Source organism: Aotus nancymaae, unplaced genomic scaffold (assembly GCF_030222135.1).
Source record: "Aotus nancymaae isolate 86718 unplaced genomic scaffold, 86718_ANA_hifiasm-v0.15.2.pri h1tg000131l, whole genome shotgun sequence".
Classification (NCBI taxonomy): domain Eukaryota; kingdom Metazoa; phylum Chordata; class Mammalia; order Primates; family Aotidae; genus Aotus; species Aotus nancymaae.
The window spans coordinates 7,424,406-7,451,263 of record NW_026988546.1 but is presented as its reverse complement, the minus strand read 5'-3'; the positions used below and the strand labels follow the sequence as shown (position 1 = coordinate 7,451,263).

The 26,858-nt window shown below is 37.0% G+C and overlaps 1 protein-coding gene and 1 pseudogene across 1 annotated transcript in view; one reads left to right on the top strand and one right to left on the bottom strand.

Annotated features, from left to right (window-relative positions):
- Positions 1-26,858, bottom strand: part of LOC135272763 (ankyrin repeat domain-containing protein 36B-like) — a 59,878-nt gene that overhangs the window by 20,016 nt on the left and 13,004 nt on the right. The window contains 23 exon segments of the mRNA XM_064371353.1: positions 1,296-1,369; positions 6,929-7,001; positions 7,096-7,124; positions 8,781-8,853; positions 8,948-8,976; positions 11,493-11,565; positions 11,660-11,688; positions 13,364-13,436; positions 13,535-13,563; positions 15,183-15,255; positions 15,350-15,378; positions 16,338-16,410; positions 16,509-16,537; positions 18,134-18,206; positions 18,301-18,329; positions 19,287-19,359; positions 19,462-19,490; positions 21,086-21,158; positions 21,254-21,282; positions 24,104-24,176; positions 24,271-24,299; positions 25,953-26,025; positions 26,120-26,148. Of these exon segments, the coding sequence (XP_064227423.1) occupies positions 1,296-1,369; positions 6,929-7,001; positions 7,096-7,124; positions 8,781-8,853; positions 8,948-8,976; positions 11,493-11,565; positions 11,660-11,688; positions 13,364-13,436; positions 13,535-13,563; positions 15,183-15,255; positions 15,350-15,378; positions 16,338-16,410; positions 16,509-16,537; positions 18,134-18,206; positions 18,301-18,329; positions 19,287-19,359; positions 19,462-19,490; positions 21,086-21,158; positions 21,254-21,282; positions 24,104-24,176; positions 24,271-24,299; positions 25,953-26,025; positions 26,120-26,148 (1,196 nt within the window).
- LOC135272747 (forkhead box protein H1-like) lies at positions 4,027-5,026 on the top strand (annotated as a pseudogene).

Here is a 26,858-nt window from a genome sequence, read left to right as displayed (position 1 = left end):
CTTCTGCATACAAGAAAGTTCTGCATATATAAAGAAGTCCTTTCTATCACAACACTTTTTCACTACTAGTTGTTGAGACAATTTTTGCACATGCAACAGTGGAAGAGTAATTTGCTAGTTTTGTTTCTCAGATGACTTTTCTGAGTGTGTGTTTTCAAAATAACTTTAAATAATTAAGTGTAAAACGAGAAAAATTAAAAAATAATTAGAATTTAATATTAAACTTCTTAATCTATGTTTACCTACTCCCACATCACTGGATTGTAACTAAGAAGTGAAAAATAATTTGGAATAGCCTAAAATAGGTGAAAAACATAAACCATGAAACTTTCATTTGTCACTGTTTGTTTGGACTAAACTTGACTAATTCATTATGTGTTAAATTTACCAAAAATGAATTATGAGATGACCAGTGGTACTACAAAGGCACCACCACTTAAAAAGATTTTATCACTATACCTACAGTGTACACTTGAGTGTTTTTCCAAACATTACTAAATGATTAGGCAAACTTTAAATTATTAGGAGCCAAAATCAACACCAGTAAGAAAAGCAAATTCTTACATTTTAATGCTAATTATGTATTGTAATATGATTGACAGTGTTATATATTTATATAGATTATAGGCTTAAGTTCTAAGGTCCACTAATGACAGTGGATTTAATACATTTAATAATATTTACAGATTTCCTATATTGAAATACAGCAGGAAGTTATTGTTTGTACACTAATGCCAAAGATGCCGTTCTGCAAGATATGATTCTCTTGATAGACAGCTGAGTTGACTTTATGATCCATTCTCTTCCTGAACATAGTAGCTAAAGTCGGAGATCACAAGGGAAAATAAATTCTTAACTTTGGTATGACTGGCAATAAAAGAAAAAACTGCAAAGTTTGAACCACTAGCAAGAATTACTCCTTTAGAATCCAATAAAGCGGTCATCAGTGTTAAATTGTTCATAATTTCTATTGCTTCAAATTGCAATTCAATAATTGATGTACCTTCTTTATTATAATAGGAAGTTATAAAAATAGAAGTGCAAACAATATCAGGAACTTTTAACTCAATTCCAAGAGTAAAGATTAGATATAAGTTACTATAGATTCCAACACTATTTTGAGTTCTATGACTAGTTAAATTGTTTTTTAAATGGAATATTAAATTACAATCAACTGATACTAAAAGGCTAATCCAAAGGTAAATTCACTTGGAATATGCTATATTACCAAAGCAAGGAAAACAAGATTAAACCAGATATTTGGTCTAATCTATTGATTTTAAATTTTTACATACCCATGGCTGGTTATTTTCATATTCTTCAAACCTCTTTTGCTCTCCCTCTGATGCCATTTTTAAGTCTTGTTCTGCTAAAAAAAAAAATTATATATTTAGTTAAAATGAGCTACACAGAACATTTAGATAAAAGCCATAGTCTTTCTAAAAATAAAAAATAAAATTATTTTATAAATTGAGAGTTTAAATGAAGGTTAATCTTTAGTATAATATTTACTTCTTTAAGAAATGCTTTTAATCCTCCAAAACTTCAGCAAACCACTTGGGGAGGCACTAGATGTCAACAGGTTCGAGCCATACAAACATTGTCAAAGATTCACTCAGAAATTCATCCATCCAACATCAATGAACAAAACCATCAGAAATAAAACAAAAGGTAAAAATCTGGTAGAAACAGATAAAAGTAACAGTACATTGTTCTTTACTTCTTAATAGTAGCTTTATAACAACACACTGAGCCTGCTGTTCATTATTAATGATTTCCAAAATGACTGCTACTGTTTACACTTTCATCAATGTGCAGTCTCTTCTTTATATCCTAAATATTTTCCTCAACTATTCTGATGAATTTCTCTCATCTTTCTTAAAAGATGAAAGACTCAGACAGCTACGTGAAGTCTTCCTTGATTCTGGCTATCTTTCCTCAGATAAACAGTTTTATTTAATATAGGTTTTAAAAATATATATAGTTAAGATTTCAAAAGTGAGATTATGTCTCAACTAACTATAATTAAAATAGAACACTGTATCTATTCCAATGTAAACATGCTGACTGATAATGAGAAAAATACTCTTTAATAAGAATAGCAAATCATGATCCTGAGAGAATAAGTGTCAAAGTTGATGGGAGGATGCTATGGTCTGTCTTTAATGCAATCCATCAGGTTCAATTATACCATTATGCTACAAGTACTTATTATTTTCAACTATTTTTCCTATTATTTAGGAAGTACAAAGTTGTGAGGACACTTCCAATAAATATATAATTTATTTCTCATCAAAGAAACTGTTTAAAATTACACAGCTTAGATAGACAGAATAACAAAAGAACTATTCATTTTTTTTTCATTCTCAGGTGGGCTACTACTATGTCTACATTGCTCATATCCTACAGTTTGGCCCTGTCAAAAAGTTTCTTGATCCACTTATGCAAGAAGATTTTTAAAAACATCAAAATAGTGTATAATAAGTTTCAATGTGTAAATAATAGCCAAAAATGAAAAATTTAATTTTCAGACTTATTAATAACTTTTTATACTTCAAAATCAGTGCAATATTCACTGAATATATCAGTTTTGTTATTCAAATAATGAATGCTATAACTTTTTGTTTCTAAAATTGATTTGATATATCATGCTTATCTCTAAGGTACTTTCATGGAATTGCGATCTTATAAAAAAATAGGTTTCTTATTAAAATCAAAGTTTCTTAGTTCAAATACATTTACTTTGATTAATATCAAAACTTCTATATAACTTTCATGAATTATTCCCACCCCTTCTTTCCTCTTTATTTAACAGTAGTATCTTACATGTATAATTTCTATTTCCTAAATTTTTGTTCCTTCCCCTCTGGCTAGAATGATGCTCAGAAATAATAGCAAAATGATACTTCTGCTTTGACTCTGTCATGTTTTGAACTGCTATCAGATGACAAACAGGTATATGGAAAGGTTCTCAGCATCTCTAATCATCACAGACATGCAAATCAAAGCTACAATGAGGTATCTTCTCACCTCACTTAAAATGGCTTTTATCCAAATGACAGGCATTAAGAAATGCTGGTGAAGATGTGGAGAAAGCGGAACCCCTGTACACCATAGGTGGCATTGTGAATTAGTACAGCCACTATGGAGGACAGTATAGAGAGTCATCAAAAAATTAAAAATACAACTACCCACTTGATCCAACAATCCCATTGCTAGGTAACTACTCAAAAGCAAGGAAATCAGTATTATAAAAGAGAAATCTGCCCTGACATGTTTATTGCAGCACTTCTCACAATAGCCATAATTTGGAATCACTCTAAGTATACATCAACAGACAAATGGATTTAAAAAATATGATACATATACTGCTCAGCCATATGAAAGAATGAAATCCTCTCATTCGGAATAACATGGATGGAACTGGAGGGCATTATGTCAAGTAAAATAATCCAGGCAAAGAAAGAAAAGCTTCACACGTTCTCACTCCTTTGTGGTTGTGAGAAATTTAAAAAATAGAATTCATCGGGTCGGCTGCGGGCGGCCAGGCGATCCCTCTGCGGCTGCAATCTCCTCGGGCCTTGGGTGAGACGGCGAGTGCTCAAAGGCTCCTGGGACGGTGGTGGAAAAAACCGAGTCATCGTGGGCAACCGGATGGACGCCGGCGGAATGAGTGGCAGCTTTTGGGGGTGGTTTCGGCCCGGGACACTGCGGTCGGAGAGGAGCGGTTAGAACTCGGGGAGCCTCCAGCGCCCCACCAAGGAGACCCCAGTGGAGAGGGGTGCCTTAAGACTTAAGGGAAAGGCCCAGCGCGGTGGCTCACGTCTGTGATCCCAGCACTTTGGGAGGAGGCTGAGGCCGGTGGGTCGCTTGAGCCCAGGAGACCAACCTGGGCAACATAGGGAGGCCTTGTCCCTACCAAAAAGTGAGAAATTAGCCGGGCGCTATGGCGCACACCTGTAGTTCCGAGACGCTTAGGCGGGAGGATTGCTTGAGCCCAGGAGGTGGAGGCTGCACTGAGCCCAGATGACACTACTGTACTCCAGCCTGGGCAACAGAGCGAGACCTTGTCTCAAAACAACAACAAAGACTTGTGGGAAAGAACGACGCCTTGCTGACCGAGTGGGGCCAGGCCCCTGCCCACGCTGTCTACGGTCCTGCGTGGGGCCCTGCAGCGGCTCCCGTCTGCGGCCCCCAGAGGCAGAGTCGCCCTCCCAGCCCCCTAAGAGGAGGAAGAAGAGGTACCTGCGACATGACAAGCCCCCTACACCTACTTGGCCGTGATTGCCTTGGTGATTCAGGCCGCACCCTCCCGCAGGCTGAAGCTGGCCCACATCATCCGTCAGGTCCAGGCGGTGTTCCCTCTGTTCAGGGAAGAATACGAGGGCTGGAAAGACTCCATTCGCCACAACCTTTCCTCCAACCGATGCTTCCGCAAGGTGCCCAAGGACCCTGCAAAGCCCCAGGCCAAGGGCAACTTTTGGGTAGTCGACGTGTCTGATCCCAGCCGAGGCACTACGGCTGCAGAACACGGCCCTGTGCAGGCGCTGGCAGAACGGGGGTGCGAGAGGAGCCTTCGCCAAGGACCTGGGCCCCTACGTGCTGCACGGCCGGCCCTATCGGCCTCCCAGTCCCCTGCCGCCACCCAGCGAGGGCTTCAGCATCAAGTCCCCGCTAGGGGTCTCCCGGGAGGGGGCACCCTGGCCGGGGCTAGCTCCACAGAGCAGCCCAGTTCCTACAGGCATGGAGAATAGTGGGGAAGAGGCCGTGCCCACCCCACTCCTGCCCTCCTCTGAGAGGCCTCTGTGGCCCCTCTGCCCCCTTCCGGGCCCCACAAGAGTGGAGGGGGAGGCTTCCCAGGGGGGAGCCATCGGGCCCTCCACCGTCTCCCCAGAGCCTAGGGCCTGGCCTCTCCACTTACTACAGGGCACCTCAGTTCCTGGGGGGCTGTCCGGGGGGGGACACAGGGCCTCCCTCTGGGGGCAGCTGCCTACCTCCTATTTGCCTATCTACACTCCCAATGTAATGCCCTTGGCACCACCGCCCACCTCCTGTCCCGTGTCCACCGTCAACCAGCCCTGCCTACTGAGGTGTGATCTCTGAAACCCGAGGGCCCCCAGGGCTGCTCTGGGATCTAGATACCCTCTTCCAGGGGGTGCCACCCAATAAAAGCATCTATGACGTTTGGATCAGCCACCCTGGCTGATCCAGCCCTGGCAGCCCCAGCCCCAGGCTGACTGCTCTCTTGGTGCAGCCTGTGAGGCCTCTAAGGCAGGGGCTGCTCCTCCCTCCTGCTCCCACCCTCGGCTTGTTGACAGGGAGCCAAGGCTAGTGGGGAGTCTGCAACCACAGCAGCCTCAAAACAGCAGGCAGCAGCCTTGCTGGGAGTCCACGGTGTTTATTGGACTACCTGATGCGTGGCCATGGCCCACCTGGGCACAGCCCTCGCCCCGGTCAGTCATGTCTGTTTCCCTACACCCAGAGGCAAAGCTGGAGGGACAGGGCTGAGCCTGGAATTGCCCTTCCTAGTTTCCTCTTCTCAGCCCACCACCCATCCATCCGTCTCTGGCCATCACCTCCCCTCCCTCCCTTGCTCCAGGCTGCGGGAGGGAGAGCCTAATGGTGAATCCAGCCTGAAGTCCTGCCCTCTCTCATCTATCTGGGAAGGAGGTAGCACCTTTTTCAGGAAAGGGGTTAGGGAGTAAAAAGACTGGACCCTACATGATCCTAGTGGTGGGGAAGATAACAGTAAAGGAATTTGCAACATTTAAAAAAAAAAAAAAAGAACTCATGGAGATGGAGAATAAAATCAATGTTACCACAGTATAGGAAGGGTTTGAGGGTGGTAGGAAATGAGGATGCTTAATAAGTATGAACTATAGTTAGATACAATAAATAAAATGTAGCATTTTATAGTACAAAAACATGACTACAGTCAGCAATAACTTGTACATTTTAGCATTACTGAGGGAGTAAAAATTAAAAGACAGCACAAAGAAATTGTGAATGCTTGAGGTGATGGATAACCCATTAACCATGATGTGATTATTACACATTGTATGCCTCTATCAAAATATCCCATTTATTCCATAAACATAAGCACATACAATTTACACATTAAAATTAAAAACAAAAATATATATATAAAGTAACACACACACATACACAGACACACACTGTGCTAATCAAAACATCTGATTGGCTTAATATAATAAGGGTAACAAAACAGACCAGAACCTATAAAAGTTAAATATGTTACCAAGTAAAATATTTCATTAGATAAAAACTATACTTCGAATTGACTTTTAAAGCAAAACAAATATTTTAGAGTATCAAAATTGATCTCTTTAAATTGCTAAAAACTATTGAAATTCCAAATCAAAAACTTCAGAGTATCCAAATATAAAAGCAGAAACATCTGAATACACCCTTATTTTTCAGGTCATGTGTGGTGGCTAACTCCTGTAATCCCAGCACTTTGGGAAGCCAAGGCAGACGGATCGCCTGAGGTCAGGAGTTCAAGACCAGCCTGACCAACATGGAGAAACCCCATCTTTACTAAAAATACAAAATTAGCCAGGCATGGTTGTGCATGCCTCTAATCCCAGCTACTCAGGAGGCTGAGGCAGGAGAATCCCTTGAACCCAGGAGGCAGAGGTTGCAAGATTATGCCATTGCACTCCAGCCTGGAAAACAAGAGCGAAATTCCCTTTCAAAAAACAACACAAAACCTTATATTTTAAAAATATACTTTCCTTATGTGTGTAAATCTGATTTTTAAAAACATAAAAAAGATAACAGCTATATTATTTATAAGAAATCCTGAAATAAAACATAAAAAAAAATAATTGAGAATGAAAAGACTATGAGCATTACAAATAGATTAATGTACTCCTTTCCAGAGTTAAATTTGCATTGCAAAGTTTACCTGGCAAGGATGTTTGTACATCCTTCATTTTGATGGCTATATTCAGAACAGAATCTTTATTTTCAGTTGTAACCTGAATGGGTTTTAAAACAAAATGATTAGCACATGATGTATGTTGTATAGGATATGATGTTAATAATTAAATATATAAATATAAGAGTAATTACCTTCAAGGTGGGAAGATTTTCAGGATATTCTAACAAGCAAAAAAATATATATATAATCAATCATATGTGAATACGGTAAGGCCAATCATACATTCATGGAGTGTTAGCATCAAACTAAATACTCTTGCTTGTGTTAGTGTAGGATTTCATGTTTTTCTAGTTTATTTCTTTGAGACAGTAACATGACAGAAATACACTGAAGAAAATGAGAATACCGCCTTCAAAAAACATATACTTACAAGTTAAAAAGTGAGATTATGCACCATGTCTATCAATAAAAGAAAGTATTGCTATCAATGTGGATAAGCTAATAAGAGAAATGTGATCTAAAATCAGAGGAGCAACTCATACACCTGGAAATCAATGTCAAAGCAGGTGGTACATACTCCTGCACATCTTTCATGCAAGACATCAGAAGGATTTATACCATTATGCTACAAACATTCATCATGCTCTTTCACTTGCCCAATAACTAAGAAGATACACAATAACAATGACACTTCAGTTGAGTGTATACTTCACATCTCTTCAGTGGAAGTGTCCTGAATTGAGCCGTTTGGATATATGTTTGGTGAATCCTAGTAGATAATATTCCTTATTTATCATAACCATGTGGTGTAATAATGTGCCTACATTTCTTGTATCCTCTAGTTTAGCCTTCTGAAAGTTTCTTCATCCACTCATGGCAAGAAGATAAAATATATAAACCCCATCAAAAAGTACAATAAATTATACATACTTATACAAAATGGAATTGCTATAGGCATTAGATATTAATAACCTTTTATATTTGGAAATCAGTACAATATTCATTGAAAGTAACCATTTTAGGATTCAGTTAATGCATTCAACATTACTTTTTTCTAAAATTAGTCTAGTTTGGAGTATCACTTTAATCTATAAAGAATTTTCATTAAATAGCTATTTTAATAAAAAAGCTAGCAAAAAACCTAATGCTTTCATATTAAATTTTAACTCATCTGAATAACTAATAAAAAATATATCTCTGATGTCTGATAGTAATAAACAGGAATAATGAGTCACTGTGGTTTATCCCAATTCTACACTCCTTCCAGATTCCAGTAGTCATTGGAGAAGCCAGAAATCAAATCTGGTAGGCAAATATTCTAAATACATCTGAAGTGAGTTCACCCAGGTTTCCTCAGCAGAAGCCCCAAAATTACCTAAAAAACTTATTCCTTCCCCTCTTTCCTGCCTTGTAATCCCTCTTTCTTGATGAAAATAATTACATCAGTGGTCACATTGCTTCTCATTCTACAGAGTTTATGGATTATTATGACAACTTCTTCCCTCTGGTTTTAGCAGTACCATCAGACATCTATAATTTCTATTACTTCGTCTCTTTCTCCTTCCCCTCTCCAATGAAACATGCTATGAAATAAGAGCAAAATTATGCTGTCCCCTGATCCTTTTATGTCTTGAACTGCTTTCCAATAGTTCTTCTTCCTGATTTCAATGTACAGAAGTCTATAACCTGGCTATTCAGATCATGGCCAAGGACCAGCAGCATCAGCATCACCTGAGAACGTACTAGAAATGCAGAATCTCAGGCCTGCTGAATCAGAATGTGCATTTTCAAAGAGCCCCGTGCTGATTTATTCAGGGGTGGGAAGCCCTCTTCTATCTTTAGTGCACATGACCTTAAATATCTATTGCTAAATTACCTGCTCCAGATTTTTCAACAACCGTTATTCCTGTGGCAATATTTGAAAGAGAAACTTTCTTTTTACTTATAGCCTGAATGGAATGAGAAACAAAATAATCAATAAATAATATATACTTCATAGATTATATAATTAGTAATTCAACATATAAATGAAAGAGTCATTACCTTCCAGGCCGGTTGTTTCTGAGAAGACACTGAAAAGCAAAATGGATATATAATCAATCATATGTAACTATGATAAAGCCAACCATACATTAATGCAGTGTTAGCATCAAGCTGTATCCTCCTGCCTGTACTGAAGCAGGAGATGAGGGCAGAAAAACAAATTTTCCTCCTTGCCTTTGGTATAAGCAAACTTCCCTGAGTCCTTCCCCCTCCTGTGGAACTGTACCCTGCTCTGCAAGTTTTATGAGTTTATAGATTCTTGTATTCTTGTTCTCTATAGCTAATAACTGCAAGTTTTCTGTTTTTCATCTAAGCAGCACAGTGAAGGTCATGAGATACGTCTGAGCAAGTCTGGATTGCAGCCATCTAGGTGCCATAGCAAAGGATGCAAGATAAGCTTGTGTGAGGCTCTTCAGCAACCTAGATAACGGCCATCTAGGTCACATAGCAAAAGTCGTATGTAAGCCTGAGTTATAGGCTCGTCATTGCTTGATAAACTGCCTTTGTTCTGCTCTTGTATTTTGTGTATAAAAGTCAAGCCCTGGGCCAGGCGTGGTGGCTCACGCCTGTAATCCCAGCACTTTGGGAGGCCGAGGCAGGTGGATCACGAGGTCAAGAGATCGAGACCATCCTAGTCAATATGGTGAAACCCCGTCTCTACTAAAAATACAAAAAATTAGCTGGGCATGGTGGCACGTGCCTGTAATCCCAGCTACTCAGGAGGCTGAGGCAGGGAGAATTGCCTGAACCCAGGAGGCAGAGGTTGCGGTGAGCCAAGATCAAGCCATTGCACTCCAACCTGGGTAACAAGAGTGAAACTCCAACTCAAAAAAAAAAAAAAAAAAAAAGTCAAGCCTTGTCTTTGTTCAGAGCTCAGCCTTTGAATGCAAATCTGTTGAACTGGTGCACACCTTAATGAAATCCTCCTGTTCCACCAATTGGTCTCTCTGGTCTCCTGATTCCCGTAACAGTACTAGTGTAGAATTTGATGTTTTATAGATTATGTCTTTGGGACAGGAACATGAGGAAATATACTGAAGAAAATAGGAATACAGGCTTCCACAAAATATACAGTTATAAAATTACAAAGAGATATTATGCATCATATGTATATTACCAAAATAAAAAGTATCAATATCAATGTGGATATGCTGAGTGATGAGGACCAATGTGATCTAAAATCAGAGGAGCAACTCATACACCTGGGAATCAATGTCAAAGCAGGTGGTACATACTCCCGAATGTCTTTCATGAAAGATATCAGAAGAATTTATACCATTATACTACAAACATTCATGATGCTCTTTAACTTGCCTGATAACTGAAAAGATACACAATCACAATGACACTTCGATTGAATGTACACTTCATGACTCTTCAGTGGAAATGTCCTCAATTGATCAGCCTGGATATATGTTTAGTGAATCTTAGCAGATAATATTCATTATTTTTCATACCCATGTGGTGTAATAATGTGCCTACATTTCTTATATCCTGTAGTTTAGCCTTTCTGAAAGTTTCTTCATCCACTCATGACAACCAGGTATAATATAAAAGCCTCAAGAAAAAGTATCGTTAATTATCGATTTTGACATATTTCTACAAAATAAAACTCCTACACAGATTAGTTATTAACAAGCTTTTACATTCAAAAATCATTCCAATATTCATTGAAAAAAAAATTTTAAAAGTCAATTAATAAATTCAACATTATTGTTGTTTCTAAAATAGTCTTGTTTAAAGTATCATGTTATTCTCTAAGGAATTTTCATTAAATAGCTATTTTATCCAAGAGTTAGCTCCCTGAACAACGAAGACAATATATTCATATTCAAATTTATCTAATTTGTATAACTAAAATCAACAAAACATGTATTTCTGATGCCTAAGAGTAATATAGAAGAGTAATAAGTCAGGGTGGTTAATGCCAATTATAGCACTTTTTCTTGCTTCAAGTCATTCCTGGAGCAGCCAAAATCAAATCTTCTTATATGTAAATATTCAAAATGAATGTGAAATGAGTTCATTCAGGTTTCCTCAGCAGATATCCCAAAATTAAATAAATAACTTCTTTTTTTCCCTCCTTCCTGACTCACATTTCCTCTTTCTTGAGGAAAATAATTACTACATCAGTGATTTCCTTAGTTCTCATTCTACAATGTTCATGTGTCATTATGATCACTTCTTCCCTCTAATTCTAGCAATACTATCTGGTGCCTACAATTTCTTTTACTTCATCTCTTTCTCCTTTCTCTGTTTATGAAAACATAGCTGTAGATGTAAAGCAAATTATGCTGCCGCTGAGACTGTTACATCTTGAACTGCTCTCTGATGGCTCTTCTTTCCAATTACAATGTAGAAAGGTCTATAATCTTACTATTTAGATCATGGCCAAGGAACAGCAGCACCAACATCTCCCAAGAATCTCAGCCCTGCTGAATCAGAATGTACAGCTTCAATGAGCCACCCACTCATTTATTTTGGGGAAAAGGCATTCTCTTCTATCTTGAGTAAACATGACATTAATTGTGAATTGCAAAATTACCTGTCTCAGATTTTTGCCCATCCTTTATTTCTGTGGCTATATTCAAAACAGAATCTTTCTTGTCAATTGTAGCCTGAATGGGATGTAAAACAAAATAATCAATACATAAAATATATTTCATAGACTATACAGTTAATAGTTCAAAATATAAATGAGAGTGTAATTACCTTTAAGTCCAGCTGTTTCTGAGAATACACTGAAATCAAAAGGGATATGTAATCAATCATATGTAAATGTAATAAAGGTGTCCATGTATTCATGTAGTATTAGCACCAAGCTGTATCCTCCTGCCTGTATTACTGGATGTTTAGATGTTTTACACTTTGTGTCTTGAAACAGGATCATGACAGAAATACACAGAAGAAAATAGATATAAAGGTTTCACAAAACATAAACTTCCAATTTCAAAAGTAATAATATTTTCATATGTCTATTACTACAATAAAAACTTGTTATTATCAATGTGGATATGCTGAGTAATGAGGACCAATGTGATGTAATATCAGAGAGGCAACACATACACCTGGGAATCAATGTCAAAGCAGATGGTAAAGGCTCTCGTATGTTTTTCATGCAAGACATTGGAAGGATTTATACCATCATACAACAAATATTCATCATGCTTTTTGACCTGCCTGATAATTAAGCAGGTACAAAATGACAATGACACTTTAGTTGAATGTACACTTCATAACTTCTCAGTGGAAGTATCCTGAATTGATCAACTTACATATATGTTTGGTGAATTCTACTATATAATATTCTTTATTTCTCATATCCATGTGGTGTAATAATGTGACTACATTTCTGGCATCCTCTAGTATAGCCTTCAGAAAGTTTCTTAATCCACTCGTGGCAAGAAGACATAATACATAAACCTCACAAAAAAGTATGACAAATTATTAAATTTGACATACATATACAAAATAAAGTTACTACAAGGATTAGATGTGAGGAAGCTTTACATTTAGAAATCACTCCCATATTCATAGAAATAACTACTTTAAGAGTCAATTAATGAATTCAACATTATTATTTCTAAAAAGTTCTGGTTTGAAGTATAATGTTGTTCTCTAAAGCATTTTCATAAATTACTTTTTTATCCAAAAGTTAGCTCTTTGATAAAAGAAGACTAAGTATGCATATTCATGTTTATCCCATTTGAATAATATCAACAAAACATATATCTCTGATGCCTAATAGTAACGTAGAAAAGTAATGAGTCAGGGTGGTTTATCTCATTTCTAACACACTTTCCTGCCTCCAGTAGTTCCCAGAGAAGCCAAAATCCAATCTTCTTTAATGCAAATATTCTAAATTCATCTGAAGGGAGTTCACTCAGGTTTCCTCAGCAGAATCCTCAAAATTACATGAATAACTTCTCCTTTTCCCTCTTTCGTGCTTCACAATCTCTCTTCCATAAGGAAAGTAATTACTAAATCAGTAGTGTCCTTAGTTGTTGTGCTACACTGTTTATGGGTTATTATGATCACTTCTTCCCCGTTTTGGCAATATCGTCTGAGGCCTATAATTTCTATTATTTCGTCTCCTTCTCTTTCCCCTCTTGATGAAAACATGCTGCAGAACTAAAGAAAAATTATGCTGTCCCCTGAGTCTGGTATGTCTTCAACTGCTCTTTAATGGTTCTTCTTCCCAATTTCAATGTAGGGAAGACTATAATCTTACTACTCAGATCAAGGCCAAGGACCAGCAGCATCAGCGTCAACCAAGAAATTATTACGAATGCAGAATCCCAGGCCTCCTCAATCAGAATGTGCGGCTTCACTGAGCCTTCCGCTGATTTGTTCAAAAAATAGAAGTTCTCTTCAGTCTTGAGGGAACACGACATTAAATGTGTATTGCAAAATTACCTGTCCCAGATTGGTCTCCATCCTTTACTTCGCTGGCTATAACTGCAACAGATGTTTTCTTGTCACTTGGAGCCTGAATGGGATTTGAAACAAAATAATCAATACATTAAGTATATTTCATAGAGTATATATAGAGTTGATAATTAAAAATATAAATGAGAGTGTAATTACCTTCGAGGCTGGTTGTTTCACAGAAGACACTGAAAATAAAAAGGGATATATAATCAATGATATGTAAATACGATAAAGTTAACCATACATTCGTGCAGTGTTAGCATCAAGCTTTATCCCCCTGCTTGTATTAGCGTAGGCTTTGATGTTTCATACTTTGTGTTTTGGAACAGGAACATGACAGAAATACACTGAGGAGAACAGAAATACAGGCTTCATGAAACATACACTCACCGATCTAAAATCAGAGGAGCAACTCATACACCTGGGAATCAATATCAAAGCAGGAGGTACTATTCCCGCATGTCTTTCATGCAACACATCAGAAGAATTTATACCATTGTACTACAAATATTCATCAGGCTCTGTAACTTCCCGACAACGGAGAAGGTACACAATTACAATGACACTTCAGTTGAATGTATACTTCATAGTATACATTCATATTCATACTTCATGTCTCTGCAGGGGAAAGGTCCTCAATAGATCAGCTTGGATGTATGTTTGGTGAATACGCGTACATAATATTCATTATTACTCACACCCATGTGGTGTAATAATTTTCAACATTTCTGATATCCTCTAGTTTAGCTTTCTGGAAGTTTCTTCACACACTCATGCAACACGATATGACACATAAGCCTCAATATACAGTATCAGCCTTTATCGGTTTTGACATACTTCTACTAAAAAAACTACTACAAGCATTAGATATTAATAAGTTTTACATTCAGATATCACTCCAATATTCATTGAAAATAACCATTTTTGGAGGCAGTAAATGAATTCAACATAATTTTTGTTTCTAAAATAGTCTTCTTTGAGGTATCATGTTATCCTCTAAAGAAATTTCATTAAATAGCTATTTTATCTAAGAGTTAGCTCCTTGAACAATGGAGCCAATGTATTCATACTCTAGCTTATCTTATTTTTAATAATTAAAATCAACAAAACATCTATCTCTGATGCCTAATAGCAACAAAGAAGAGTAATGATTCACCGAGGTTTAGCCCAGTTCTAGCACTCTTTCCTGTTTCTGGTAGTTTCTGGAGCAGCCAAAATCAAATCTTCTTTTACGCAAATATTCTAAATAAATCCAAAGTGAGTTCACTCACGTTTCCTCAGCAGAAACCCCTAAATTACATACATAACCTCTTCTTTTCCCTCCTTGCTGCCTCACAATCCCTCTTCCTTGGAGAAAATAATTTTTGCATCAATGGTCTCATTAGTTCTCTCATTCTACAGTGTTTATGGGTTATTACAATCACTTCTTCCCTCCGGTTTCAGCAAAACAACCTAGTGTCTATCATCCCTATTACTACATCTCTTTTTCCTTTCCTTCCTGAAGAAAACATGCTGTAGAATTAAGGCAAAATTATGCTGTTCCTTGAGCTTGCTATGTCTTGAATTGCTCTTCAGAGGTTCTTCTATTTAATTTCAATGTAGAAAAGTTTATAATCGTACTACTCAGATCATGGACAAGGACCAGCAGCATCACTGGTGCTAAATAACTTATTACAAATGCAGAATCTCAGGCTTCCTGAATCACAATGTACACTTTCAATGAGCCCCCTGCTGATTTATTTGGGAAGGGAAGTTCCCTTTTATCCTGAGTGAACATGACATTAAATGCGTATTGCAGAATTACCTGTCTCAGATTTTGATCCATCCTTTTTATCTGTGGCTGGATTCGAAACAGGGTCTTTCTTTTTACGTGTAACCTGAATGGGATTTGAAGCAAAATAATCAGCACATAAAGTATATTTCACAGACTATACAGTTAATAGTTCAAAATACAAATGAGAGTGTAATTACCTTCCAGGGCCATTTTTTCTGAGAAGACACTGAAAAGAGAAAGGGATACATAATAAATCATATGTAAATATGATAAAGATATCCATACATTGATGCAGTGTTAGCATCAACCTGTATTTTCCTGCCTGTATTAGTGTAGGCTTTGATGTTCTATACTTTGTGTCTTGGGACAGCAACATGACAGAAACACACAGAAGAAAACAGGAAAACAGGCTTCCAAGAGTTAGCTCCTTGAACAACAAAGACAATGTATTCATATTCAAGTTTATCTCATTTTTATAGCTAAAACAAAAAAATACATCTCTCTGTTACCTAACAGTAATAAAGAGGAGCAATGAGTCAGTGTGGTTTATCTCAATTCCAGCACTCTTTCTGCTTCCAGTAGTTCCTGGAGCAGCCACAGTCAATCTTCTTTTATGCAAATATTCTAAACGCTTCTGAAGGGAGTTCACTCAGGTTTCCTCAGCAGAATCCCCAAAACTGCATAAATAACTTCTTCTATTCCCTCCTTCCTGCCTCACAATCTCTCTTCCTTAAGGAAACTAATTACTCCATCAGTGGTGTCCTTAGTTGTTGTTCTACAGTGTTTACGGGTTATTACGATCACTTCTTCCCCCTGGTTTTGGCAATATGGTCTGATGCCTATAGTTTATATTACGTCATCTCCTTCTCTTTGCCTTCTTGATGAAAACATGCTGTAGAACTAAAGCAAAATTATGCTGTCCCCTGAGTCTGGTATGTCTTCAACTGCTCTTTAATGGTTCTTCTTCCCAATTTCAATGTAGGGAAGTCTATAATCTTACTACTCAGATCAAGGCCAAGGACCAGCAGCATCAGCGTCAACCGAGAAATTATTACGAATGCAGAATCCCAGGCCTGCTCAATCACAATGTGCAGCTTCACTGAGCCTTCCGCTGATTTGTTCAAAAAATAGAAGTTCTCTTCAGTCTTGAGGGAACATGACATTAAATGTGTATTGCAAAATTACCTGTCCCAGATTGGTCTCCATCCTTTACTTCGCTGGCTATAACTGCAACAGATGTTTTCTTGTCACTTGGAGCCTGAATGGGATTTGAAACAAAATAATCAATACATTAAGTATATTTCATAGAGTATATATAGAGTTAATAATTAAAAATATAAATGAGAGTGTAATTACCTTCGAGGCTGGTTGTTTCACAGAAGACACTGAAAAGAAAAAGGGTTATATAATCAATCATATGTAAATACGATAAAGTTAACCATACATTCGTGCAGTGTTAGCATCAAGCTTTATCCCCCTGCCTGTATTAGCGTAGGCTTTGATGTTTCATACTTTGTGTTTTGGAACAGGAACATGACAGAAATACACTGAGGAGAACAGAAATACAGGCTTCATGAAACATACACTCACCGATCTAAAATCAGAGGAGCAACTCATACACCTGGGAATCAATGTCAAAGCAGGTGGTACTATTCCCGCATGTCTTTCATGCAACACATCAGAAGAATTTATACCATTGTACTACAAATATTCATCAGGCTCTGTAACTTGCCCGACAACGGAGAAGGTACACAATTACAATGACACTTCAGTTGAATGTATACTTCATGTCTCTGCAGGGGAAAGGTCCTCAATAGATCAGCTTGGATATATGTTTGGTGAATACGCGTACATAATATTCATTATTACTCACACCCATGTGGTGTAATAATTTTCAACATTTCTGGTATCCTCTAGTTTAGCTTTCTGGAAGTTTCTTCACACACTCATGCAACACGATATGACACATAAGCCTCAATAAACAGTATCAGCCTTTATCGCTTTTGACATACTTCTACTAAAAAAAAACTACTACAAGCATTGGATATTAATAAGTTTTACATTCAGATATCACTCCAATATTCATTGAAAATAACCATTTTTGGAGGCAGTAAATGAATTCGACATAATTTTTGTTTCTAAAATAGTCTTCTTTGAGGTATCATATTATCCTCTAAAGAAATTTCATTAAATAGCTATTTTATCCAAGAGTTAGCTCCTTGACCAATGGAGCCAATGTATTCATATTCTAGCTTATCTAATTTTTAATAATTAAAATCAACAAAACATCTATCTCTGATGCCTAATAGCAACAAAGAAGAGTAATGAGTCACCGTGGTTTATCCCAGTTCTAGCACTCTTTCCTGTTTCTGGTAGTTTCTGGAGCAGCCAAAATCAAATCTTCTTTTACGCAAATATTCTAAATAAATCCAAAGTGAGTTCACTCACGTTTCCTCAGCAGAAACCCCTAAATTACATACATAACCTCTTCTTTTCCCTCCTTGCTGCCTCACAATCCCTCTTCCTTGGAGAAAATAATTTTTGCATCAATGGTCTCATTAGTTCTCCCATTCTACAGTGTTTATGGGTTATTACAATCACTTCTTCCCTCCGGTTTCAGCAAAACAACCTAGTGTCTATCATCCCTATTACTACATCTCTTTTTCCTTTCCTTCCTGAAGAAAACATGCTGTAGAATTAAGGCAAAATTATGCTGTCCCTTGAGCTTGCTATGTCTTGAATTGCTCTTCAGAGGTTCTTCTATTTAATTTCAATGTAGAAAAGTTTATAATCGTACTACTCAGATCATGGACAAGGACCAGCAGCATCACTGGTGCTAAATAACTTATTACAAATGCAGAATCTCAGGCTTCCTGAATCACAATGTACACTTTCAATGAGCCCCCTGCTGATTTATTTGGGAAGGGAAGTTCCCTTTTATCCTGAGTGAACATGACATTAAATGCGTTTTGCAGAATTACCTGTCTCAGATTTTGATCCATCCTTTTTATCTGTGGCTGGATTCGAAACAGGGTCTTTCTTTTTACGTGTAACCTGAATGGGATTTGAAGCAAAATAATCAGCACATAAAGTATATTTCACAGACTATACAGTTAATAGTTCAAAATACAAATGAGAGTGTAATTACCTTTGAGGCCCGTTCCTTCTGAGAGGACACTGAAAAGAGAAAGGGATACATAATAAATCATATGTAAATATGATAAAGATATCCATACATTGATGCAGTGTTAGCATCAACCTGTATTTTCCTGCCTGTATTAGTGTAGGCTTTGATGTTTTATACTTTCTGTCTTGGGACAGGAATGTGACAGAAAAACACTGAAGAAAACAGGAAATCAGGCTTCCAAGAGTTAGCTCCTTGAACAACAAAGACAATGTATTCATATTCAAGTTTATCTCATTTTTATAACTAAAACAAAAAAATATATATCTCTGTTGCCTAACAGTAACAAAGAGGAGCAATGAGTCAGTGTGGTTTATCTCAATTCCAGCACTCTTTCTGCTTCCAGTAGTTCCTGGAGCAGCCACAGTCAAATCTTCTTTTATGTAAATATTCTAAATGCATCTGAAGGGAGTTCACTCAGGTTTCCTCAGCAGAATCCCCAAAATTGCATAAATACCTTCTTTTTTTCCCTCCTTCCTGCCTCACAATCTCTCTTCCTTAAGGAAAGTAATTACTCCATCAGTGGTGTCCTTAGTTCTTGTTCTACAGTGTTTATGGGTTATTACCATCACTTCTTCCCTCTGGTTTTGGCAATATCGTCTGAGGCCTATAATTTCTATTACTTCATCTCCTCTTTTCCCTCTTGATGAAAACATGCTGTAGAACTAAAGCAAAATTATGCTGTCCCCTGAGTCTGGTATGTCTTCAACTGCTCTTTAATGGTTCTTCTTCCCAATTTCAATGTAGGGAAGTCTATAATCTTACTACTCAGATCAAGGCCAAGGACCAGCAGCATCAGCGTCAACCGAGAAATTATTATGAATGCAGAAACCCAGGCCTGCTCAATCACAATGTGCAGCTTCACTGAGCCTTCCGCTGATTTGTTCAAAAAATAGAAGTTCTCTTCAATCTTGAGGGAACATGACATTAAATGTGTATTGCAAAATTACCTGTCCCAGATTTGTCTCCATCCTTTACTTCTCTGGCTATAACTGAAACAGATGTTTTCTTGTCACGTGGAGCCTGAATGGGATTTGAAACAAAATAATCGATACATTAAGTATATTTCATAGACTATATATAGAGAGAGTGAATAATTAAAAATATAAATGAGAGTGTAATTACCTTCGAGGCTGGTTGTTTCACAGAAGACACTGAAAAGAAAAAGGGATATATAATCAATCATATGCAAATACGATAAAGTTAACCACACCTTCATGCAGTGTTAGCATCAAGCTTTATCCCCCTGTCTGTATTAGCGTAGGCTTTGATGTTTCATACTTTGTGTTTTGGAACAGGAACATGACAGAAATACACTGAGGAGAACAGAAATACAGGCTTCATGAAACATACACTCACCGATCTAAAATCAGAGGAGCAACTCATACACCTGGGAATCAATGTCAAAGCAGGAGGTACTATTCCCACATGTCTTTCATGCAACACATCAGAAGAATTTATACCATTGTACTACAAATATTCATCAGGCTCTGTAACTTGCCCGACAACTGAGAAGGTACACAATTACAATGACACTTCAGTTGAATGTATACTTCATGTCTCTGCAGGGGAAAGGTCCTGAATAGATCAGCTTGGATATATGTTTGCTGAATACTCGTACATAATATTCATTATTACTCACACCCATGTGGTGTAATAATTTTCAACATTTCTGGTATCCCCTAGTTTAGCTTTCTGGAAGTTTCTTCACACACTCATGCAACACGATATGACACATAAGCCTCAATAAACAGTATCAGCCTTTATCGGTTTTGACATACTTCTACTAAAAAAAAATACTACAAGCATTGGATATTAATAAGCTTTTACATTCAGATATCACTCCAATATTCATCAAAATAACCATTTTTGGAGGCAGTAAATGAATTCAACATAATTTTTGTTTCTAAAATAGTCTTCTTAGAGGTATCATGTTATCCTCTAAAGAAATTTCATTAAATAGCTATTTTATCCAAGAGTTAGCTCCTTGACCAATGGAGCCCATGTATTCATATTCTAGTTTATCTTACTTTTAATAATTAAAATCAACAAAACATCTATCTCTGATGCCTAATAGCAACAAAGAAGAGTAATGAGTCACCGTGGTTTATCCCAGTTCTAGCACTCTTTCCTGTTTCTGGTAGTTTCTGGAGCAGTCAAAATCAAATCTTGTTTTACGCAAATATTCTAAATAAATCCAAAGTGAGTTCACTCATGTTTCCTCAGCAGAAACCCCTAAATTACATACATAACCTCTTCTTTTCCCTCCTTGCTGCCTCACAATCCCTCTTCCTTGGAGAAAATAATTTTTGCATCAATGGTCTCATTAGTTCTCTCATTCTACAGTGTTTATGGTTTATTACAATCACTTCTTCCCTCTGGTTTCAGCAAAACAACCTAGTGTCTATCATCTCTATTACTACATCTCTTTTTCCTTTCCTTCCTGAAGAAAACATGCTGTAGAATTAAAGCAAAAATACGCTGTCCCTTGAGCTTGCTATGTCTTGAATTGCTCTTCAGAGGTTCTTCTATTTAATTTCAATGTAGAAAAGTTTATAATTGTACTACTCAGATCACGGACAAGGACCAGCAGCATCACTGGTGCTAAATAACTTATTACAAATGCAGAATCTCAGGCTTCCTGAATCACAACGTACACTTTCAATGAGCCCCCTGTTGATTTATTTGGGAAGGGAAGTTCCCTTTTATCCTGAGTGAACATGACATTAAATGTGTATTGCAGAATTACCTGTCTCAGATTTTGATCCATCCGTTTCTTCTGTGGCTGTATTCGAAACAGGATCTTTCTTGTGACGTTTAACCTGAATGCAAATTTGAAGCAAAATAATCAGCACATAAAGTATATTTCACAGACCATACAGTTAATAGTTCAAAATACAAATGAGAGTGTAATTACCTTCCAGGCCCATTTTTTCTGAGAAGCCTCTGAAAAGAAAAAGGGATACATAATAAATCATATGTAAATATGATAAAGATATCCATACATTGATGCAGTGTTAGCATCAACCTGTATTTTCCTGCCTGTATTAGTGTAGGCTTTGATGTTTCATACTTTGTGTGTTGGAGGTGGAACATGACAGAAATGCACTGAGGAGAACAGAAATACAGGTGTCATGAAACATACTTATAATTTCAAACGTGATATTTTTCTTTATATGTCTATTACCACAATAAAACAGTGTCATTGTGCATGTGGATATGCCGAGTGATGAGGAAAACATGTGATCAAAATCAGAGGAGCAACTCATATGTCTGGGAATCAATGTCAAAGCATGTGGTAAATCCTCCTGCATGTCATGTCTTTCATGCAAGACATCAGTAGGGTTTATACCATTATACTACAAATATTCATCATGCTCTTCTACTTGCCTGATAATTGAGCAGGTGCACAATGACTATGATGCTTTATTTGAATGTATGCTTGACAACTACTCAGTGGAAGTGTCCCAGAACGATCAGCTTGGATATAGGTTTGGTGAATCCTAGTATATAATATTCTTTATTTCTCATACTCATGTGGTATACTAATGTGCCTACATTTCTTGCATCCTCTAGTTTAATCTTCAGAAATTTTCTTCATTCACTCATGGCAAGAAGACATAATATATTAACCTCTTCAAAAAGTATAATAAATTATCAAATTTGACATACTTATACCAAATAATGTTGCTACAAGGATTAGATATGAATAAGCTTTTACATTTCAATCTCACTCCAATATTCACTGAAAATAAACTGTTTAGGAGTCAATTAATGATTTCAAATTATTTTCTTTCCAATATGGTCTGGTTTGAAGTATTACGTTTTTACCTAAATAATTTTTATTAAATTGATATTTGATCCAAAGTTAGCTCCTCGAAAAACAATGTCAATGTATGTATATTCATGTTTATCTCATTTGAATAACTAATATCAACAAAACATATATCTCTGATGCCCAAGAGTAACAAAGGCTAGTATAGACAAAGACAGGATAGAATATTAAAAACATAAAAGGACACAGTGGCTTGTTAATATAATCTCAGCTACTCAGAAGGCTGAGACAGAAGTATCACTTGAGCATCCCAGGAGTTTGAGACTAGCCTGGGAAACACAGCAAGATTCTATCTTTATAAAAATAATCATGCAGGCTGGGTGCGGTGGCTTGTGCCTGTAATACCAGCACTTTGGGAGGCCAAAGTAGGTGGAACACTTGAGGTCAGGAGATGAAGACAAGCCTGGTCAACATGGTGAAACCCCATCTCTAATAAAAATACAAAAAGTAGTCAGGTCTGATGGCACACACCTGTCATATGCCTATTTCTAAAACACTGAGTGTCAATAGCAATGTGGATACACCAAGTGATGAGGACCAATGTGATCTAAAATCAGAGGAGCAACTCATACACCTGGGAGTCAATGTCAAAGCAGGTGGTACTATTCCCGCATGTCTTTCATGCAACACATCAGAAGAATTTATACCATTGTACTACAAATATTCATCATGCTCTTTAACTTGCCCGACAACTGAGAAGGTACACAATTACAATGACACTTCAGTTGAATGTATACTTCATGTCTCTGCAGGGGAAAGGTACTAAATAGATCAGCTTGGATGTATGTTTGCCGAATACTCGTACATAATATTCATTATTACTCACAACCATGTGGTGTAATGACTTTCCTACATTTAGGGAATCCTCTACTTGAGCTTTCTGAAAGTTTCATCACACACTCATGCAACACGATATGACACATAAGCCTCAATAAACAGTATCAGCCTTTATCGGTTTTGACATACTTCTACTAAAAAAAACTACTACAAGCATTGGATATTAATAAGCTTTTACATTCAGATATCACTCCAATATTCATTGAAAATAATTTTTGGAGGCAGTAAATGAATTCAACATAATTTTTGTTTCGCAAATAGTCTTCTTTGAGGTATCATGTTATCCTTTAAAGAAATTTCATTAAATAGCTATTTTATCCAAGAGTTAGCTCCTTGACCAATTGGGCCAATGTATTCATATTCTAGTTTATCTTATTTTCAATAATTAAAATCAACAAAACATCTATCTCTGATACCTAATAGCAACAAAGAAGAGTAATGAGTCACCGTGGTTTATCCCAGTTCTAGCACTCTTTCCTGTTTCTGGTAGTTTCTGGAGCAGTCAAAATCAAATCTTTTTTTACGCAAATATTCTAAATAAATCCAAAGTGAGTTCACTCGCGTTTCCACAGCAGAAACCCCTAAATTACATACATAACCTCTTCTTTTCCCTCCTTGCTGCCTCACAATCCCTCTTCCTTGGAGAAAATAATTACTACATCAATGGTCTCATTAGTTCTCTCATTCTACAGTGTTTATGGTTTATTACAATCACTTCTTCCCTCTGGTTTCAGCAAAACAACCTAGTGTCTATCATCTCTATTACTACATCTCTTTTTCCTTTCCTTCCTGAAGAAAACATGCTGTAGAATTAAAGCAAAATTACGCTGTCCTTTGAGCTTGCTATGTCTTGAATTGCTCTTCAGAGGTTCTTCTATTTAATTTCAATGTAGAAAAGTTTATAACCGTACTACTCAGATCACGGACAACGACCAGCAGCATCACTGGTGCTAAATAACTTATTACAAATGCAGAATCTCAGGCTTCCTGAATCACAACGTACACTTTCAATGAGCCCCCTGTTGATTTATTTGGGAAGGGAAGTTCCCTTTTTTCTTGAGTAAACATGACATTAAATGTGTATTGCAAAATTACCTGTCCCAGATTTTGATTCATCCTTTTTTTCTGTGGCTGCATTTGAAACAGGATCTTTCTCATCATGTGTAGCCTGAATGGGATTTGAAGCAAAATAATCAGCACATAAAGTATATTTCACAGACTATACAGTTAATAGTTCAAAATACAAATGAGAGTGTAATTACCTTTGGGGCCCGTTCTTTCTGAGAAGACACTGAAAAGAGAAAGGGATACATAATAAATCATATGTAAATATGATAAAGATATCCATACATTGATGCAGTGTTAGCATCAACCTGTATTTTCCTGCCTGTATTAGTGTAGGCTTTGATGTTTTATACTTTGTGTCTTGGGACAGCAACATGACAGAAACACACTGAAGAAAACAGGAATATAGGCCTCACAAATTCCAACATAATATAATTTGTCATATATCTACTCCTAAAATAAGAGAGTTTCAATAGCAATGTGGATAGCCTTAGTGATGAGAACCAATGTGATCTAAAATCAGAGGAGCAACTCATAAACCTGGGAATCAATGTCAAAGCAGGTGGTACTATTCCCGCATGTCTTTCATGCAAGACATCAGAAGGATTTATACCATTATACTACAAACATTCATCATGCTCTTTCACTTGCCCAATAACTGAGAAGGTACACAATTACAAGGACACTTCAGTTGAATGTACACTTCACATCTCTTCAGTGGAAGTGTCCCTAATTGATCAGCTTGGATATGTTTGGTGAATCCCAGTAAATAGCATTCATTATTTCTCACGTCCATGTGGTGTAATAATTAGCCCACGTTTCTCATATCCTGTTGTTTAGCTTTCTGAAAGTTTCATGATCCACTCATGACAACAAGATATTATATAAAAACCTCAATAAAAAGTATCATCAATTATCAATTTTGACATACTTCTAAAAAACAAAACCACATTAGATATTAAATGCTTTTACATTCAAAAATTACTCCAAAATGCATTGAAAAACTCATTTTAGAGTATATTAATGAATTCAACAATACTTTTATTTCTAAAAGTCTTGTTTGAAGTACCATATTATTTTCTAAAGAATTTTCATTAAATAGCTATTTTATCGAAGAGTTAGCTCCTTAAACAATAAAGACAATGTATTCATATTCAAGTTTATCTCATTTTGATAACAAAAAATAAAAAAAAGGTATCTCTGTGGCCTAACAGTAACAAAGAGGAGCAATGAGTCAGTGTGGTTTATCTCAATTCCAGCACTCTTTCTGCTCCCAGTAATTCCTGGAGCAGCCACAGTCAAATCTTCTTTTATGCAAATATTCTAAATGCATCTGAAGGGAGTTCACTCAGGTTTCCTCAGCAGAATCCCCAAAATTACATGACTAACTTCTTCTTTTCCCTCCTTCCTGCCTCACAATCTCTCCTCCTTAAGGAAAGTAATTACTCCATCAGTGGTGTCCTTAGTTGTTCTACAGTGTTTACGGGTTATTACGATCACTTCTTCCCTCTGGTTTTGGCAATATGGTCTGATGCCTATAATTTCTATTACTTCATCTCCTTCTCTTTCCCCCTTGATGAAAACATGCTGTAGAACTAAAGCAAAATTATGCTGTCCCTGAGTCTGGTATGTCTTCAACTGCTCTTTAATGCTTCTTCTTCCCAATTTCAATGTAGGGAAGTCTATAATCTTACTACTCAGATCAAGGCCAAGGACTAGCAGTACCAGTGTCAACCAAGAAATTATTATTAATGCAGAAGCCCAGGCCTGTTCAATCAGAATGTGCAGCTTCACTGAGCCTTCCACTGATTTATTCAAAAAATAGAAGTTCTCTTCAATCTTGAGGGAACATGACATTAAATGTGTATTGCAAAATTACCTGTCCCAGATTTGTCTCCATCCTTTACTTCTCTGGCTATAACTGAAACAGATGTTTTCTTGTCACTTGGAGCCTGAATGGGATTTGAAACAAAATAATCAATACATTAAGTATATTTCATAGACTATGGAGTTAATAATTAGAAATATAAATGAGAGTGTAATTACCCTGAAGGCTAGTTGTTTCAGAGAAGATACTGAAAAGAAAAAGGGATACATAATCAATCATATGTAAATACGATAAAGTTAACCATACATTCATGTAGTGTTAGCATCAAGCTTTATCCCCCTGCCTGTATTAGCGTAGGCTTTGATGTTTCATACTTTGTGTCTTGGAACAGGAACATGACAGAAATACACCGAACAGAACAGAAATACAGGTGTCATGAAACATACACTTATAATTTCAAATGTGATATTATTCTTTATATGTCTATTACCACAATAAAATAGTGTCATTGTGCATGTGGATATGCTGAGTGATTAGGAATAAATGTGATCTAAAATCAGAGGAGCAACTTATACATCTGGGAATCAATGTCAAAGCAGGTGGTAAATGCTCCTGCATGTCATGTCTTTCATGCAAGACATCAGAAGGATTTGTACCATTATACTACAAATATTCATTGCGCTCTTCTACTTGCCTGATAATTGAGCAGGTGCGCAATGAGTATGACGCTTTAGTTGAATGTACACTTCACAACTCCTCAGTGGACGTGTCCCAGAATGATCAGCTTGGATATAGGTTTGTTGAATCCTAGTATATAATATTCTTTATTCCTCATACCCATGTGGTGTAAGGTCGGTTGCCTCGCCACGAGCTCAGACGCACACGCCTCCCCCTTTTGTCTGAAAGCTTGGACCTGCTCAGGCATGTTCCCTTCTCCCCTTCTCACACAGCCTGGCC